The sequence below is a fragment of the Nyctereutes procyonoides genome, unplaced genomic scaffold (assembly GCF_905146905.1).
Source record: "Nyctereutes procyonoides isolate TBG_1078 unplaced genomic scaffold, NYPRO_anot_genome, whole genome shotgun sequence".
Lineage (NCBI taxonomy): Eukaryota > Metazoa > Chordata > Mammalia > Carnivora > Canidae > Nyctereutes > Nyctereutes procyonoides.
In genome coordinates, this window is record NW_026575140.1 from 72,786,513 (window position 1) to 72,803,555 (window position 17,043).

The following is a 17,043-nucleotide window of genomic DNA, read 5'->3' on the forward strand; positions in this document are numbered from 1 at the left end:
TGAGGTAGGGATCCAACTTTATTTTTGTCCATACATAAGCCAATTTTCTAAGCACCATACCTATTTCTTCCCCATTAATTTGTAACACTACCTTTAGTATATACCATGTCTCCAGACAGATATGTCTATTTCTAAGTCTAGTTTAGCACTAATTCGTATTTTCTAAAAGGAAGTACCCACCGCTGTTGAAGTTTGTACTCACAATGCTTTTTAGATTAATGAAAAATCCAACCATCACCTTCAAGATCCATGGGGGTTCATTCAACATTAGCTTGTATTCTTCCCCAAAACAGAAAACCCAGTTAAGAACATCATTTGGAAAAATAAATGCATGTTTATTAAAAAAGAAAAAATCCTAACCAAGAACAAACCCTGGGACACTGAAAAATCAACCCTTCCTCTGCAGGCCAGCAATAGCCAGTGTTGGCACACCTGAGAAGTTCAAGCGCCTCAGTCCAAACATCAGGTCTTAAAATATTCTTCTGTAGTCAAAACTGGCATTCAAGTTGCTGGTCTGTGTGGACCCTGATTATTAGCATCGACAACTGGTACAGCTGATGTCTGGCTGCCTGATATCCACTAGCACAACCCACCGCCACCCCACCGCCTCAGAAAGGTTACATATCCTCAACACTCCACTTGTAGGCAAGTTCCTCCACCGCCTTCTTGCTGGCAAGCCTGGCAAAGCGCTTCTGTTCAAATCCATTGGATCTGCAATCAAGAGACACTGGTCAGCCAGAATCCTGAACTGGACATTTATTTGTGAAAACAGAGAAGCGTTCACAACCTAATGAACAAGGAGGACAGTAGGGCAGGCATGTGAAAATATTTAAGGCATATGCAACAGAATCAAGAAGCTAAAATACATGACTGATCCTTTCATTAGTTCTTGTCCACACTCTTTGCCACTCTCTTGACAACTGTTTCAGACATTTACCTACCAATCTGCAGGCCCAACTCACTCTCAGCTGATGTCTATGTCTCATAATTTATCCACTCATTACACAAGAATTTAGTGAATTCTCATTACAGGTGTATCTCATTTAATTGCACTTCACTTTATTGCACTTCACAGAATGCATTTTTTTTTACAAACTGAAGGTTTGTGGCAACCCCACATTCAAGCAAGTCTACAGACGCCATTTTTCCAACAGCATTTGCTCACTTAGTGCCTCTGTGTCACACTTTGGTAACTCTTGCAGTATTTCCGACTTTCTCATTATTTGTTATGGTGATCCTCAATCAGTTATCTTTGATGTAACTACTGTAAACTGTTTGTGGATGCCATGAATTATGCCCATATAAGATGGAAAACTTAGTTGACACATGTTGTTTGTGTTCCAACTGCTCCACCAATGGGCCATTCCCCCATCTCTCTCCCTCTCCTCTAGCATCCCTATTCCCTGAGACACAACAATATTGAAATTAGGACAATTAATGACCTTACAACAGCCTCTAAGTGTTCAAGTAAAAGGAAGAGTCACACGTCTCACTTTAAAGCTAGAAAAATGATTAAGCTTAGTGAGGAAGGCATGTCAAAAGCCAAGACAGGCCAAAAGCTACACCTCTCGCATCAATTGGTCAGGTTGTAAATTCAAAGGAAAAGTTACTGAAGAAAATTAAAAGTGCTACTCCAAGGAACAAACAAATGGTAAGGAAGCAAAAAAGCCTTGCTGCTGATAATGGAGCAAGTTTTAGTGGTCTGGATAGAAGATCAAATCAGCTGTAACTTTCCTTTAAGCCAAAGCCTAATCCAGAGCAAGGCCCTAATGCTTTTCAAGTCTATGAAGGCTGAGAGAGGTGGGGAAGCTGCAGAAGAAAAGTCTGAGGCTAGCAGAGGTGGGTTCATGAGGTTCAAGGAAAGCAGTCATCTCCATAACACAGAAGTGCAAGGGAAAGCAGCAGGTGGTGATACAGAAGCTGCAGCAAGTTATCCAGATGATCTAGCTAAGATAGTCAGTGAAAGTGGCTACACTAAACAGATGCTCAATGTAGATTTAACAGGGTCCTACTGGAAGAAGATGCCTTTAGGACTTTCATAGCCAGAGAAGGACATCAGTGCCTGGCTTCAAAGCTTCAAAGGACAGGCTGATTCTTGCTAAAGCGTGAATACAGCTGGTGACTCGAAGTTGAAGCCACTGCTCATTTACCAGTCCAGAAATCCCAGGGCTCTTAAGAATTGTGCTAAATCTCCCCTGCCTAATCTCTATAAATGGACAAAGCCTAGATGACAGCACAGTTGTTTACAACACGGTTTCGCAAATATTTTAAGCCCATTGTTCAGATCTACTGCTCATTAAAAAAGACTCCTCTCAAAACGTTACTGCTCACTGACAATGCACCCGGTCACCCAAGAGCTCTAATGGAGATGGACAATGAGATGAATGTTTTCGTGCCCGCTAACACAACATGCATTCTGCAGCCCATGGATCAAGATGTCATTTTGACTTTTAAGTCTTCTTATTTAAGGAATACATTTCATAAGGTTATTACTGCCATTGATAGTGATTCCTCTGATGGATGGGGGCAAAGTAAATTGAAAGGATTCACTATTCTTGATGCCATTAAGAATATTTATTTTTTAAAAAAGAATATTTATAATTCATGGGAAGAAGTCAAAATATCAACATTAACAAGAATTGAGAAGAATTTGATGGCAACCCTCATGTCACTTTGAGGGATTCAAGACTTCAGTGGAGAAAGTACCCACTGATGTGGGAGGAATAGTAAGAGAACCAGAATCAGAAGTAAAGCCTGAAGATGGGACTGCATTGCTACAGTCTCATGACAAAACTTGAATGTATGAGGAGTTGCACAAATGAACAAAGAAAGTGGTTTCCTGAGATGGAATCTACTCTTAGTGAAGATGCTGTGAAGACCATTGAGGTAACAACAAAGGATTTAGAATATTACCTAAATGCAGCTAATAAAGCTGTGGCAAGGTATGAGAGGACGGATTCCAATTCTGAAAGAAGTTCTACTGTGGGTAAAATACTATCAAACAGCATTGTATCCTACAAAGAAATCATCCACGAAAGAAGAGTCACATTATGTAGCAAATCTCACTGTTGTCTTATTTTAAGAACTTGCCACAGCCACCCCAGCCTTCAGCAATCACCACCCTGATGAGTCAGCAGCCATCCACTTTGGGGCAGGACTCTCCACCAACAAAAATATTATGACTTTCTGAAAGTTCAGATGATGGTTATCTTTTTTTAGGAATAAAGTATTTTTTAATTAAGGTAGATACATTGGGGGTTTTTTTAGACATAATGCCACTGCACACTTAATAAACTATAGCATAGTATACACATAACTTTAACACATATTAGGGAACCAAAAAATTAATCTGTCATTTTCACTTAATTGTGGTGGTCTGGAACCAGACCCCCAGTAATCTCTGAGATGCACCTGTACATACTAGGCACTGTGTCATGAAAATGAGTATGACATAGCATCTGTTCTGATGAATTCAGACTAGTGGAGGACACAGACATTTATACCAATAATTAAATAAAAACCATAAACTGCAGTGGAAATATACAATAGGTATCTTAGAAGCAGAATGGGGATCTTACTCAACTTGGGAAAGAGATGAACAGGAATGGTCAGGAAAGACTTTGTGAAGGTAGCCCCTAAATTAAGTCTGGAAAGATAGAGCTAACAACAGAGTTGGAGGTAGGGAAGACCAGAAAGGTCAGGAGAGAGCATTTCAGGGCAGAGCACAACATGACTAACAAGAACAAAGATGCAAAAATAAGAAATAGCTTGGTACATGCAGGGAACCAAAGGCAAACTGATATAGCTAGAGCCTAAAGTATGATGAAGGGAATAGCATGAGACAAAGTTAAAAAGCTCAGATTTTATCCAGAAGGAATAGATTTGAAACAGGAGCAGAAACTGTATTTCAAAAAGATCACTCTGGAGGAGACTGAAGGCAGGAAAGTTACTGCAAGGTACAGGCAACAGATGATTAAAGCAATGATAAAGGAGACTTCATGATAGATTAGGTAAGAGCAAAGAAAGGGGAGGAAAGTTTGACTCACAGGTTAATAATTTTAGTAACCAGATGAATGAGGCTGCACTAAGCAGGATAAAACAGGAAGAGGAGCAAGTTAGGGGAATGGAGGCTGATGACCTCTTTTGAATACATTGCATTCAAGGTGCCTCAGATACATATCAATACAGAAATCCAATGCACAGCTATTTACGCCAGACTAAACTGCAAACACAGATCTGGGGATCACTTACATACATAGGTGGTAACTGAAGGTATGACTAAATAAGATTCAGCCAGAGTGAGAACAGCTAAGGATAGGGATGGAGCCCCTAGCAACATTTAGGGCACAAAGAGGGAAGAGAGTTCATAAAGATGGCCAAGAAGAAGAAAAGAACCAGGAGTGGGGTGTCATGAAAATTTCAGAGTCAACCTCAACTCCCTTCAATACTATGCATTCCGTCTTCTTACATAAACTTCTTGAAAGGGCCTGTAGTCACTGTCTACACTTCCTCACTTTTCATTCATTCCTTAACACATTAGACCCTGGCTTTTGTCTCACCATGCCACAGAGTTCGCTCTCTTTAAGGTCACCAGTAACCTTCCTTATGGCCAAGTCCAGTCGCCAGGTCCTACTACCTTATCCCCTGAGCACTTCCCCATCTCCTCTTCTCTCCATTCCACTCCCCCTGCCACAGTTCAGGCCTCGGTCTGTCTCCTCTACCCTCACCTACTGCAACAACCTTGTGCCTTGTCTCTTCACTTCCAGACCTGTGCTTTTCAAATGCATCAAATTACTGCTCATCTATCTAAAATGCAGAGCTGCGTCAATCCTTCACTGACTCTCCTTTGCTTTTCGTTTTTTTTTTCCTTCTTTGCTTTTAGAGTGAAGACCACACTCAGAAATGTTTCCAAAGCTTACTGAGACCAGGCCCCTGCTTACTTTTCCAGTCCATCTCCTATACTCTACTCCATGCTTCATGCTATCCAACAATAGCAAACTGCTTACAACTGCCTTTCCGTAACACTACGATGCTGCATATCCTTATGACTTCACACATATAGGATCCCCTTCTTTAAATCTCCTCCCTTTCCTTCTTCAGTTGGCTGGACTGATAATCCCCTAAGACTAAGCTCATGCACGTTCTAGGAAGCCTTCCCTAACCACACTCCCAAGGCTAAATTTATTCTTCTTTTGTGCTTCCAAAGCATCTTGAAAACTCTCTATAATAATACTTAGCAAGTACCACTGATTATTTACTTGTCTTTCTCCTCTAAATAGAAAGTGATTTCCTAGGCTCAAAGATTCTCTCTCACTAATTGTAAGAAACTGGTACCTAGTACATACCTGCTAAAAGTAATCACATCTATGCTAAGTGTTACTAAACTGAGGTAACAGCCTTCCCTCTTTCCTTGTGCCTTCCATAAGGGATGAGTAAACTAAGTAACAGAATGTTTTAGGAAGAAGGGAAGCTTATTAACAGATAGTTCCATCTCTAACCTTATAAGTATGCAGAATATTCTAGATCACCAAGGAAACCATTGTTTTTTGCCTTGGAGAATCAACACTAATATGATCATGCAGATGAAGGACATAAGAATAACAAATCAAACCCTACAGAATCAAAAAACAAACAAACAAACAAACAAACAAACCTGCAAGAGAACTCACAGTAGAAAAGTCTCGGACTACAGAATCAGGAGCCCAGGATTTTAATTCTAGCTTTCTCAGTAAAGCTTAAAAACCCAGTAAGTCATTCCATTTATCTCAGCCTCAGTTTGTCTTTTAAATAATAATGCGATTACCAGTACCACACTGTCTTGATGACCACAGCTTTGTAGTACAACCTGAAACCTGGCATTGTGATGCCCCCAGCTATGGTTTTCTTTTTTAATAGTCCCCTGGCTATTTGGGGTCTTTTCTGATTCCACACAAATCTTAAGATAATTTGTTCCAACTCTCTGAAGAAAGTCTATGGTATTTTGATAGGGATTGCATTAAATGTGTAAATTACCCTGGGTAGCATTGACATTTCCACAATATTAATTCTTCCAATCCATGAGCATGGAATATTTTTCCATCTCTCTGTGTTTTCCTCAATTTCTTTCAGAAGTGTTCTGTAGTTTTTAGGGTATAGATCCTTTACCTCTTTGGTTAGGTTTATTCCTAGGTATCTTATGCTTTTGGGTGCAATTGTAAATGGGACTGACTCCTTAATTTCTCTTTCTTCAGTCTCATTGTTAGTGTATAGAAATGCCACTGACTTCTGGGCATTGACTTTGTATCCTGCCACACTGCCAAATTGCTGTATGAGTTCTAGCAATCTTGGGGTGGAGGCTTTTGGGTTTTCTATGTACAGTATCATGTCATCTGTGAAGAGGGAGAGTTTGACTTCTTTTTTGCCAATTTGAATGCCTTTTATTTCTTTTTGTTGCTTGACTGCTGAGGCTAGGACTTCTAGTACTATGTTGAATAGCAGTGGTGAGAGTGGACATCCCTGTCTTGTTCCTGATCTTAGAGGAAAGGCTCCCAGTGTTTCCCCACTGAGAATGAAGGCAAGAGACACAAAAACAAAAATGAACTATTGGGACTTCATCAAGATAAGAAGCTTTTGCACAGCAAAAGAAACAGTCAACAAAACTAAAAGACAACCTACAGAATGGGAGAAGATATTTGCAAATGACCTATCAGGGGATCCTTGGGTGGCTCAGCGGTTTAGCGCCTGCCTTTGGCCCAGGGCGCGATCCCGGAGTCCTGGGATAGACTGGTGTCGGGCTCCCAGAGTGGAGCCTGCTTCTCCCTCTGCCTGTGTCTCTGCCTCTCTATCTCTCGTGAATAAATGAATAAAATCTTAAAAAAAAAAAAAAAAGACCTATCAGATAAAGGGCTAGTATCCAAGATCTATAAAGAACTTATTAAACTCAACAGCAAAGAAACAAACAATCCAATCATGAAATGGGCAAAAGACATGAACAGAAATCTCACAGAGGAAGACACAGACATGGCCAACAAGCACATGAGAAAATGCTCCATATCACTTGCCATCAGGGAAATACAAATCAAAACCACAATGAGATACCACCTCAGACCAATGAGAATGGGGAAAATTAACAAGGCAGGAAACAACAAATGTTGGAGAGGATGCGGAGAAAGGGGAACTCTCTTGCACTGTTGGTAGGAATGTGAACTGGTACAGCCACCCTGGAAAACTGTGTGGAGGTTCCTCAAAGAGTTAAAAATAGATCTGCCCTATGACCCAGCAATTGTATTGCTGGGGATTTACCCCAAAGATACAGATGCAGTGAAACGCCGGGACACCTGCACCCCGATGTTTCTAGCAGCAATGTCCACAATAGCCAAACTGTGGAAGGAGCCTCGGTGTCCATCGAAAGATGAATGAATAAAGAAGACATGGTATATGTATACAATGGATATTACTCAACCATTAGAAATGACAAATACCCACCATTTGCTTTGACATGGATGGAACTGGAGGGTATTATGCTGAGTGAAATAAGTCAATCGCAGAAGGACAAAATTATTATATGGTCTCATTCATTTGGGGAATATAAAAAATAGTGAAAGGGAATAAAGGGGAAAGGAGAAAAAGTGAGTGGGAAATATCAGAAAGGGAGACAGAACATGAGAGACTCCTAACTCTGGGAAACAAACAAGGGGTGGTGAAAAGGGAAGTGGGTGGGGGGTGGGGGTGACTGGGTGACAGGCACTGAGGGGGGCACTTGATGGGATGAGCACTGGGTGTTATGCTATATGTTGGCAAATTGAATAATAATAATAATAATAATAATAATAATGGGATTAAGGTCAGTTGACCTTAGGGGTTTTTCCAACTACAGATCTGTTCCAGAAATGCTCACTTGCCATGGGCCAAAACCAGACGAACCTAGAAAAGGTGACAAAAGAATAATCAGAAAGAAAGCAAAGATGAAAAAGAGAACTAAAAGGAAAGATCTAGAAAAAAATACAAAGTGGAAGAAAACTACTGGGAGAGTGGGAAACAGATCAAATGCCAGGAAAATCCTAGGTCAGGTAGAGTTCTGAGTTTGGATCCAGAATTTTTTTTTTTAAATAGAAAAAAAAAATGGGGGGGATGCTACTCAGTGTAGCAGGGATAATCTTTAGGGTTATGGCTTGTAAAAAGATCTACATCTGGCTACAAATTAACATTCTGAAATATGCTCCCACTACCAAAGAGCCTATATCCAGCAAACTGCAAAGCAGAGAGTAGTAAACTAGCCTGAAACCACAGCCACCCTGTGGATACCTGCCAATATCAGACTAGAGCCTCAGCTTTCAATAGCAGCTCAAGGGAGGGAAGAACAATGCCTTAGGCCCATATGAAATGGTGCAATGGATTTCCGGCACAGCAGCGGAACTTGAGCAGACTAATCTACCCTCAGCAGTTATAAAATCTGGACAAAATATAAAACTGCAAGTATTTGAAATTATTTGAAGGCATGGGAAAGTGACCAAAAAGCAGGCAGAACCTGGACAGGAATCTATGTGTGAAGAGATTTGTAAGGCGTTTTGCCAGAGGGCACTTCCCAATATACACAGCTCATGGCGGCAGAAAGCCATAGGCTTAATGGCTCGAGGCGTCGGTGCAAAGAGGGCAGAGCAGTTGGAAAATCAGGGAGGAAACGCTGAAAGGGAGGGACCTACAAAACAGATGAACTCCAGAAAATACAAACTGCACCCACATCTTTGGCCACCTGCTAAACCATGTTTGTGCAGGGGAACCCACATTAGGCCCAATGAAAAAGCAGCAGGTGGAAACCAAAAGAACTGAGCAGAAACTGTAGCTGCTGCCACACTGAAGTATCTCATAGTCAAACTGCTTGCTGAAAGCCTAGCAGAAGAAAATCTGCCAGAGGGCAGCCCGGGTGGCTCAGCGGTTTAGCCCCGCCTTAAGCCCAGGGCCTGATCCTGGAGACCTAGGATCCAGTCCCATGTTGGGCTCCCTGCATGGAGCCTGCTTCTCCCTCTCCTGTGTCTCTGCCTCTGTGTGTGTGTGTGTGTGTGTGTGTGTGTGTGTGTGTGTGTGTGTGTGTCTCTCTCATGAATAAATAAAATCTTAAAAAAAAAAAATCTGCCAGAGAAAACCAATGCTTTAGAAGTATGTGTGGGAGGGGAGGTAACAATGAAACAAATGAGGACTGAGGACTGACTTCTAATTAGAAACAATGGAGGCCAAAAAATGCGGAAACACCCTCAAAAAAGTTGGCAGAACTGTCACCCAACTCTAGTACTATCAATCCAGAGTTCCATGTGTTGGCTCGCAAGCTTGTGAACTCCTCGGGTGAAGTCTGAAGTTGGCCCTGAGATGCAGAGGGCAAGGATACACAGAATAAAGAGGTGGCCACTCCCGCTTGATAGGGGGCAGGTTCAATACACAAGAGGACTTACCCTGAAGTCTGTCTTGGGTTTCCACCCACCAGAATCTTAGAAACTTATACAGAGGCCTTAACTGGGTTCAATCACATGTTTGGCCCAGGTGGTCTCAACAATACCTTACTCTCTGAAGGCTACAGCCATGAAACAGTTGTTACTATGGGAAGAGTAGACAAGGACACACATCCCAAGGACAAGGGAGGCAGTAAGAGCCCTCTGATTGCCTGGGTCCAGTTTGTGAGTCAACCAGTGGTCATGTCCTCTTGATGACCTCCTCCAACACTATGTCAGTAAAACTATCCTTCAGAAATGAAGGTGAGAAAAAGGGCTCTAATTTAATAGAATTATGCCAACATCAATTTCCTTATTTTAGTAATGTACCACAGTTATGTAAGATTATAACTGGGGGAAGCTGGGTAAAAGATACACTGTAACATACTACTATTTTTTCAAGTTCTCGTCTAAAATTATTTCAAAATTAAAGTTTTGAAAAAATAAAGGTGAAATAAAGACATTTCATATCAACAAAAACAGAATTTGTTGCCAATAAACCTGCACTAACGGAATATTAAAAGTTGTTCAGAGGAGGGCCTGGGTGGCTCAGTCAGTTAAGCACCTGCTTTCAGCTCAGGTCTGATCCCAGGGTCCTGGGATCAAGTACCACAGTGGGATCCCTGCTCAGTGGGGAGTCCGCTTCTCCCTCTCCCTCTGCCCCTCCCCCATGCTCTCTCTCTCTCCCCCCCCTCAAATCAATAAATAAAATTAAAAAAAAAAAGGTTGTTCAGAGGAAAGAAAAAAGAGCACCAGAAATGGTAGCTATGTGAGTTAAATATTAACACCTATACATTTTGTTTTCTTAGTTTTTTTTTTAAGTAACTATAAAAATTAGAATACTGTATTGTAGGATCTATACCATTTATGTTATATACATGACAACAGTAGCACACAGAACTGAGGGTGGATGGAACTATATAGTGTTAGAAGGTTCTTATATTCTATGTGAAACAGTACAGTTATAACTCTCAGTAGGCCATGGTAAGTTAAAGACAGAAACTGATCTTAGAGTAAACATTGCAGAGACTTAGCTGAAATAATAACAGAGAAATTAAAATCCAATACTGAATGTGCACACCTAAAATCCAAAACACTGACAATACCAAAGGCTAAGTAAGGAAGGATACGGAGCAGTGGGTATTCTCATTCTTTGGTCTAACATAAAATGGTATAGCCAATGGGAAGATAGTTGGCAGTTTCTTATAAAGTTCACCATATAATCCAGCAATCAGTGGGTATTTACCCAAGCAAACTGAAAACTATGTCCACATAAAACTCTATACACAAATGTTTATTGCAGCTTTATTCACAGTCACTAAAAACAGTAAGCAACAAAGATGTCCAACTGGGGAATAAACAAAATGGCACATCCATAAAATGGGATATGCATGCAAGAACATGGATGAATCTTAAAAAGCATTTTGCTAAGTGCAATAAGTCAGACTCAAGAGGCTGCATATTGTTTGATTTCATTCATGTGATACTCTGAAAAAGGCAAAACTATAGGCACAAAAAACAAAGCACTAATCACAAGGGTTTGGTGGAAAAGGTGTAACTAACTAAAAGAAGACTTACGGAGGAAATTTTAGGATGATGGAACTGTTCTATATATAGTACTAGGGTAATGAATGGATGACTCTATGCGTTTGTCAAACCCCACAGAACCACAGACCATAAAAAGTAAATGCTAATATAAGCAAACTCTAAAAAGGAAAAATCACCCAGGTGTCAGGAGATCCCAGGATAGACTATAGACTATGACAAATAAATCTAACTATATCATAAATATATGACATAATAGTATGGGAGTGGGAAGGCAGGGAGTTGACCTTTTAAGTTATGTTGGAAAATGGTACTTTCACTAGAAATTATTAGGGTAAGAGTAAAAGCAACTACACATGAATACTATACTTTAGTTGGAAATCTGTTTCTCATTTCATTTCTCAATTCTGAAACTGTTATGTGTATACTGAGGTAAGCAAAGCGGATGGTAGATGGTGGGTGCCAGGTTTCTCAGTGTTGGAGGAGAAAGTTATAAACAAAAAAAAAAGGGTGATACTGCATTAGAGTCAGTTATACCAGTATGAACTCATATTTATGTATCTGTATAAACATGTATGTATACAGACACATAGTAAATAGGTACAGAAATAATGACAGACATTGTGTATACATGGATTACTACACATGTACTACCTAGCTCTGTCTATTATCAGGGCCCAGAAACAATGACATCCCAGTAACAAGTACTTGTACAAGTCAGATCTTGGTTCCTAAATACCATTATCCATTAAAAGCAGCCACTAGGGCCCGTTGGAGAAATAGCTAATTCTAGAGTCAGGACAGAGAAAATTCAAGATGAATCTGGAGCATCCTGTAATACCAGAAAGTCAGAGAGTGCTCAAAAAATAAAAGGATAGGGCAGACAAAAGGACACTTTAAAGAATTCCCAGTGGCTGAAGAACAGAATGATTTGAGCAACAAAAATAAATATTACTGGATTACAATAGTATAAAATATACATGACTTATTACTGCTAAAAATAGATGACTAAAATAAATGGGGTAATGAAACAAATCCTTATAGAAAAGGTCCAAAAAAAAAAAAAAAAAAAAGGTCCAAATATTACATGTAGATATCCTACCCATAGGTCATCTTTTGAGTGCAAGCTGAATTTAGTAATTCACTTCTAGAGAGCAGAGTATGAAAGGGGAAAAAGAGCAACTTTAAAGTGGAGAAACTTGGCAAACACTCACTACCTTAATGAAGTGATTAAGTTTATTAGCATCATTAGGAATGTCCTGTGGTACTTGTTAAAATGATGTGATGGGAAGGGCACTTCACCACTGTAGCATTCTTTCCAAAAACCCATTATCTTGGTCTAATCATGAGAAAAACATCAAATGAACCCAACTTGAGGGACATTCTACAAAATAAATGACCATATTACAAAAAGCTGTCAGGGTTACAAAAAGCAAAAATACTGAGAAACTGTCACAGGTTAAAGAAGACTAAAGGGTATGACAGCTACATGCGATGTGAGATCCTGCATTGGATCCCTGAACAGAAAAAGGACTTTAATGGAAAAACTAGTGAAATCCATGTAAAATTTGTACATCTTTTTTAAAGATTTTATTTATTTATTCATGAGACACAGAGAGAGAGAGGCAGAGACACAGGCAGAGGGAGAAGCAGGCCACATGCAGGGAGCCCGACGAGGGACTCGATTCCTGGTCCCCAGGATCACACCCTGGACTGAAGGTGGCGCTGCACCGCTGAGCCACCCAGGGTGCCAATTGGTACAATAATAATAACATACCGATGTTGGCTCTGATAAATGTACCATGATAATGTAATGAATGGTAATAAAACTGGACAAGGAATATACAGGATTCTTCATACTATTTGCAAGTTTTCTATTAATCTACAATTATTATGGGGTACCTGGGTGGCTTAATAGTTGAACATCTGCCTTTGGCTCAGGTCATGATCTGAGGGTCCTGGGATCGAGTTCCGCATCAGGCTCCCCACAGGAAGCCTGCTTCTCCCTCTCCCTATGTCTCTGTATCTCTCTTGAATAAATAAATAAAATCTTTAAAAATAAATAAATCTACAGTTATTAAAAAACAAAGAGCTTATTTTTAAAAAAGTACAATAAAATATTCTCAAAACAACCTCCCAAACAACTACAGAATACACATTATCCTCAAATGCAAACAGACTATTCATCAAGGTAACTATATACTGGGCCATAAAATGCAGCTTACTAATTTTCAAAAGATCAAAATATTATAGAGTATATTCCTCGACCTCAAGAGAATTAAACTGGAAATCAATTAACAGTGAGGTATCTAGAAACATCTAAATGTTTAGAATTAAACAATACATTACTATATAACTCATGGATCAAAGAATGAAACAACATCCAACACACATTCCTGAAAAAAAAAAACCTCTCAGCAAGCTAGGAACAGAAAGGAACCTTTTCAACCCAGTAAAGGAAATCTACAAAAAACTTATGGGTTACAGCTAAAGACTGATTGTTCTTCTAAGATTAGGAAGAAAACAAAGATGTCTGTCTGTTTTTACTACTTCTATTCAGATGCACCGGAAGTTCTAGTTAGTGCAATAAGGAAAGAAAACACAAAGGACATTTTGATTGGAAAGGAAGAAGTAAAACTGTTTATATTCAGATGACCTGATCCTCTAGGTACAAAATCTGATGGAATCTACAAAAAAAGCTATTGTACAAAGTGAGTTTCTCTCCAGTAACAACTGATATTTGTCACCAATGATAAAATTACAAACTTTTAAGTGTAAATTAGAATTTCAAAAAATTTTTATCTGCCACCATGAACTCTAGCTTCCCATTGAAGATTTTGATAATGAGATCAGAGGTAATGTTAACAAATACAAGGTTATTTGATGTTACACAGTGAGAAATGTCAACATTTGGCAGGTCTAAAAAACTCAGCAAACCAGTATTTTCCAAATGACCAGTACATGATGTTATAAAATCATGCACCACAAAAAGATCCATTCAAAGCAGGAAAAAAAAAAAAAAAGAATTTAATGTAACAGCATGGAAAATTTTTGATATGGTTTCAGGCTCCGTATTATAAATCACTTTTAAGAAATTATCATTTGCTGAGTTTTTGTGTAGTATCAAAACACATAATACATCTTCCTTTTCTAACTACTTATATATAAAGCTGAATTTTCTAAAGCTAAATTTTCTTCCTTAGTACTTGAACTAAACATACCGTAAAAGATCAATGCAAAATCCTGCTATTATTAAGCCAAACACGAATGAGATTTATAAAAATGTAAATTAATGCCATTCTTCTATTTTCTTTGTTTGGAAAATAAAGTTATTTTTCTTTAAAAATACGGCAATTATGTTAACATAATGGTTTTATTAAGTTTTTAATGAACTAATAAACACTTTTAAACACCTCAGTTTAATTTCAAATATGGTAAATATTAAAAGATGTATTCCACATAAACAGAAGTTTTTTGGGGTCCTTAGTAATTTTTAGAAGTAGAAAGGGCTCCTGAGGTCAAAAAGTTTGAGAATTATCATGCTAAATGCTAGAACAATGTCCTTTGTAGGCAAGAGGAGATGGACTCTAATGTATAAGGAGAGGGACAGACTTTGGATAGAAGCACATTTAGGTCATCATGTTAATAGACAGGAAGTTAGAGTATATGGGTAGATGCTGGTTGCAGAGGTCAGTGAGACCCTGTAAGTAGCTCACTCCTAAGGCAATGAAGAGAAGGTTGAAGAACTACATTTTAAAGATACAACACACAAAAAGACTCCAGACTCCCATCCATCACTCATTCCCTCTAAACCTTAGAAAATATCACTAGAGGTGACCAATGTCAAAAACAAAGGGTATCCTATCAGCACCACCAGAGCTATTTGTCCAGAGCTTTATAAAGCTTTGAAAAGGAAAATAGGAGAAGCAGTATTCTGAGCATGGGAAATGGGATTTGGAGACCTTAAAAAAAGCAAGCAAACTACATGTTATTAACCTTGTGCTTAGAGTAGAGAGAGAGGGAGAGTAATTTAAGAAGGGTTAGGGAAGATTAGGGGCAGATGGAAAAGAAAACAAAAATGTACAAAACATTCAGGCTTACCTGTCCACCCCATCCCAGCGATAACCAGGCCAGATATTGAATCTGTTGGGAGGAGGTGCAGGACCAGTGTAGCGAGGTCTCACTGGTGAGAGGAGAGAGAGAGAAAAGAAGTTAGTTACCTTATGTAACTCAATTCAGAACTGAGTGGCAGTGGGAACAAAAAATTTTACACCGAGATCTCTACTGAGCTGAACCCAAACTCCCAAATACAAGGAATCTAAAACTGTGTGGGAAAGCCTTCTCTCTGTCCAGCTATGTACCATCAGCCTAACAACCATCCCTCTTTACATAAGTCTCTGGTGAATCCCAAAAGGTTCACCTTTCTTATTCTTGTTCTCCTTGGCTTTATTCTTCTTGATAAAGTTGGCCATGGGGTCTCCCTCTCTTTCCTGTTCTCTCAGCATCCGATCCAGATCTTCATCATCAATATAACGGGCCAGCGGCTTCTGCATTTCCTTCACTGCATCCTCCACGTTTTGTTGTTGCTGCCGGCTCTGGACTAGCCTGGGCAAAAAGAACCAAGAGTGTCTGCTATCTACTGTAACATTTCCCTTCTTACACTAAAATGGACCATATGACTACATTTGGAGCACCTCCTTTTTCTGACAGCACAAGCCAAATATTGAAAAGAGTAAAATTTCCAGAAAGCGAACTGAAAGTGTAGAATACATCAGTATTTTAGGAAGGAGACTGAGCACACTGAATTTTCCATTCCTGAAACAGCTCTGAAGGCAGAACAATGAACTAGATGGTCAGGAAACTAGAGAATGACCTCTCCAGTTCTAGCACAGTCTTGTTCTTCACTTCGGCAGTTCTCTTACCCTTTTCCCCACCGAGCATACAGCTCATCTCTCTCCGAGTCCTTCTCTGCTTTTCTCCTTTGCTCTAAACGTTCCAGTTTCAAATTCCTCTTACGGCCAGACTTATCTCGAAATACAGTTTCAGCATACTGGAATTCAGCTGCAAAGGAAAATTCTACTTTTAAAGATAAACATCAGGTATCAAAATCAGAAACAATATTCTAACAGTTGAAATCAACCACTTGGGATTCTGATGCTGGATAAAAACTTTTGCAGCCAGACTACAAACAGCTCCTACCAATCTCCTACCAATAACTAACCAAAAGGTTAGTTAACCTTTTTCAAGAATGAAAAGAATCACTTGGGCCTACTAAGAAGTTAAAATAATACATAAAACCAGAACTGAAATTTGATATCAATTAAAAGTTTAAAATATCAGGTACAATAAACTACATTAAAAAAAATAAAATCTAGGGGATCCCTGGGTGGCTCAGCGGTTTAGCGCCTGCCTTTGGCCCAGGGCGCAATCCTGGAGTCCCGGGATCGAGTCCCAGGTCGGGCTCCCGGCATGGAGTCTGCTTCTCCCTCCTCCTGTGTCTCTGCCTCTCTCTCTCTCTCTCTCTGTCTATGATAAATAAATAAATAAATCTTTAAAAAAAAAAAATTACCTTTAAAAAAATAAATAAAATAAAATAAAAATAAAATAAAATAAAATAAAATCTAAATGAGCCTCAATTAGTCTCTGCATTTTTACATTTTTACCTTCGAAAGCCAGAGTTTCTTGGTCCCGTTTCTTGAGCTCCTGCTGCTCTTGCTGTATGTCAGTTAACACCAACCCAGTTTTAGCCCCAGAATACATGTGTGTAGCCTATGCAGTGGAAAGGGGAGCATGCGACATTAATGAGACAATGTAGCAGTAGGCTCCAGGGTATACACAGTTAGATGCATTTTTACCTGATAATTAGCAATAACCAAACCAAACACTGTAGCTTTGTATTCTCATTATTGACCACAAGATTCACAAAATAAAAAAGAATAAAGCTGAATTTGGTGGCAAATTAACAGTACTATTAAGTTTTAAGAATAAACAGAAACACAAACCAAGAAAATATTAAAGAAAAGGCACAGCATCTATA

The 17,043-nt window shown here is 39.3% G+C and overlaps 1 protein-coding gene across 2 annotated transcripts in view; it reads right to left on the reverse strand.

Moving 5' to 3' along the window:
- Window positions 1-320: 320 nt before the first annotated feature.
- Window positions 321-17,043, reverse strand: part of BUD13 (BUD13 homolog) — a 31,810-nt gene continuing 15,087 nt past the window's right edge. For both annotated transcript variants that reach the window (XM_055306437.1, XM_055306438.1), the window contains exons 6-10: window positions 16,670-16,775; window positions 15,929-16,067; window positions 15,427-15,611; window positions 15,108-15,189; window positions 321-711 (exon numbers count right to left, since the gene is read on the reverse strand). In XM_055306437.1, coding sequence (XP_055162412.1) covers window positions 618-711; window positions 15,108-15,189; window positions 15,427-15,611; window positions 15,929-16,067; window positions 16,670-16,775 — 606 coding nt within the window. In that variant the 3' untranslated portion in view covers window positions 321-617. The remainder of the gene's footprint in view (window positions 712-15,107; window positions 15,190-15,426; window positions 15,612-15,928; window positions 16,068-16,669; window positions 16,776-17,043) is intronic.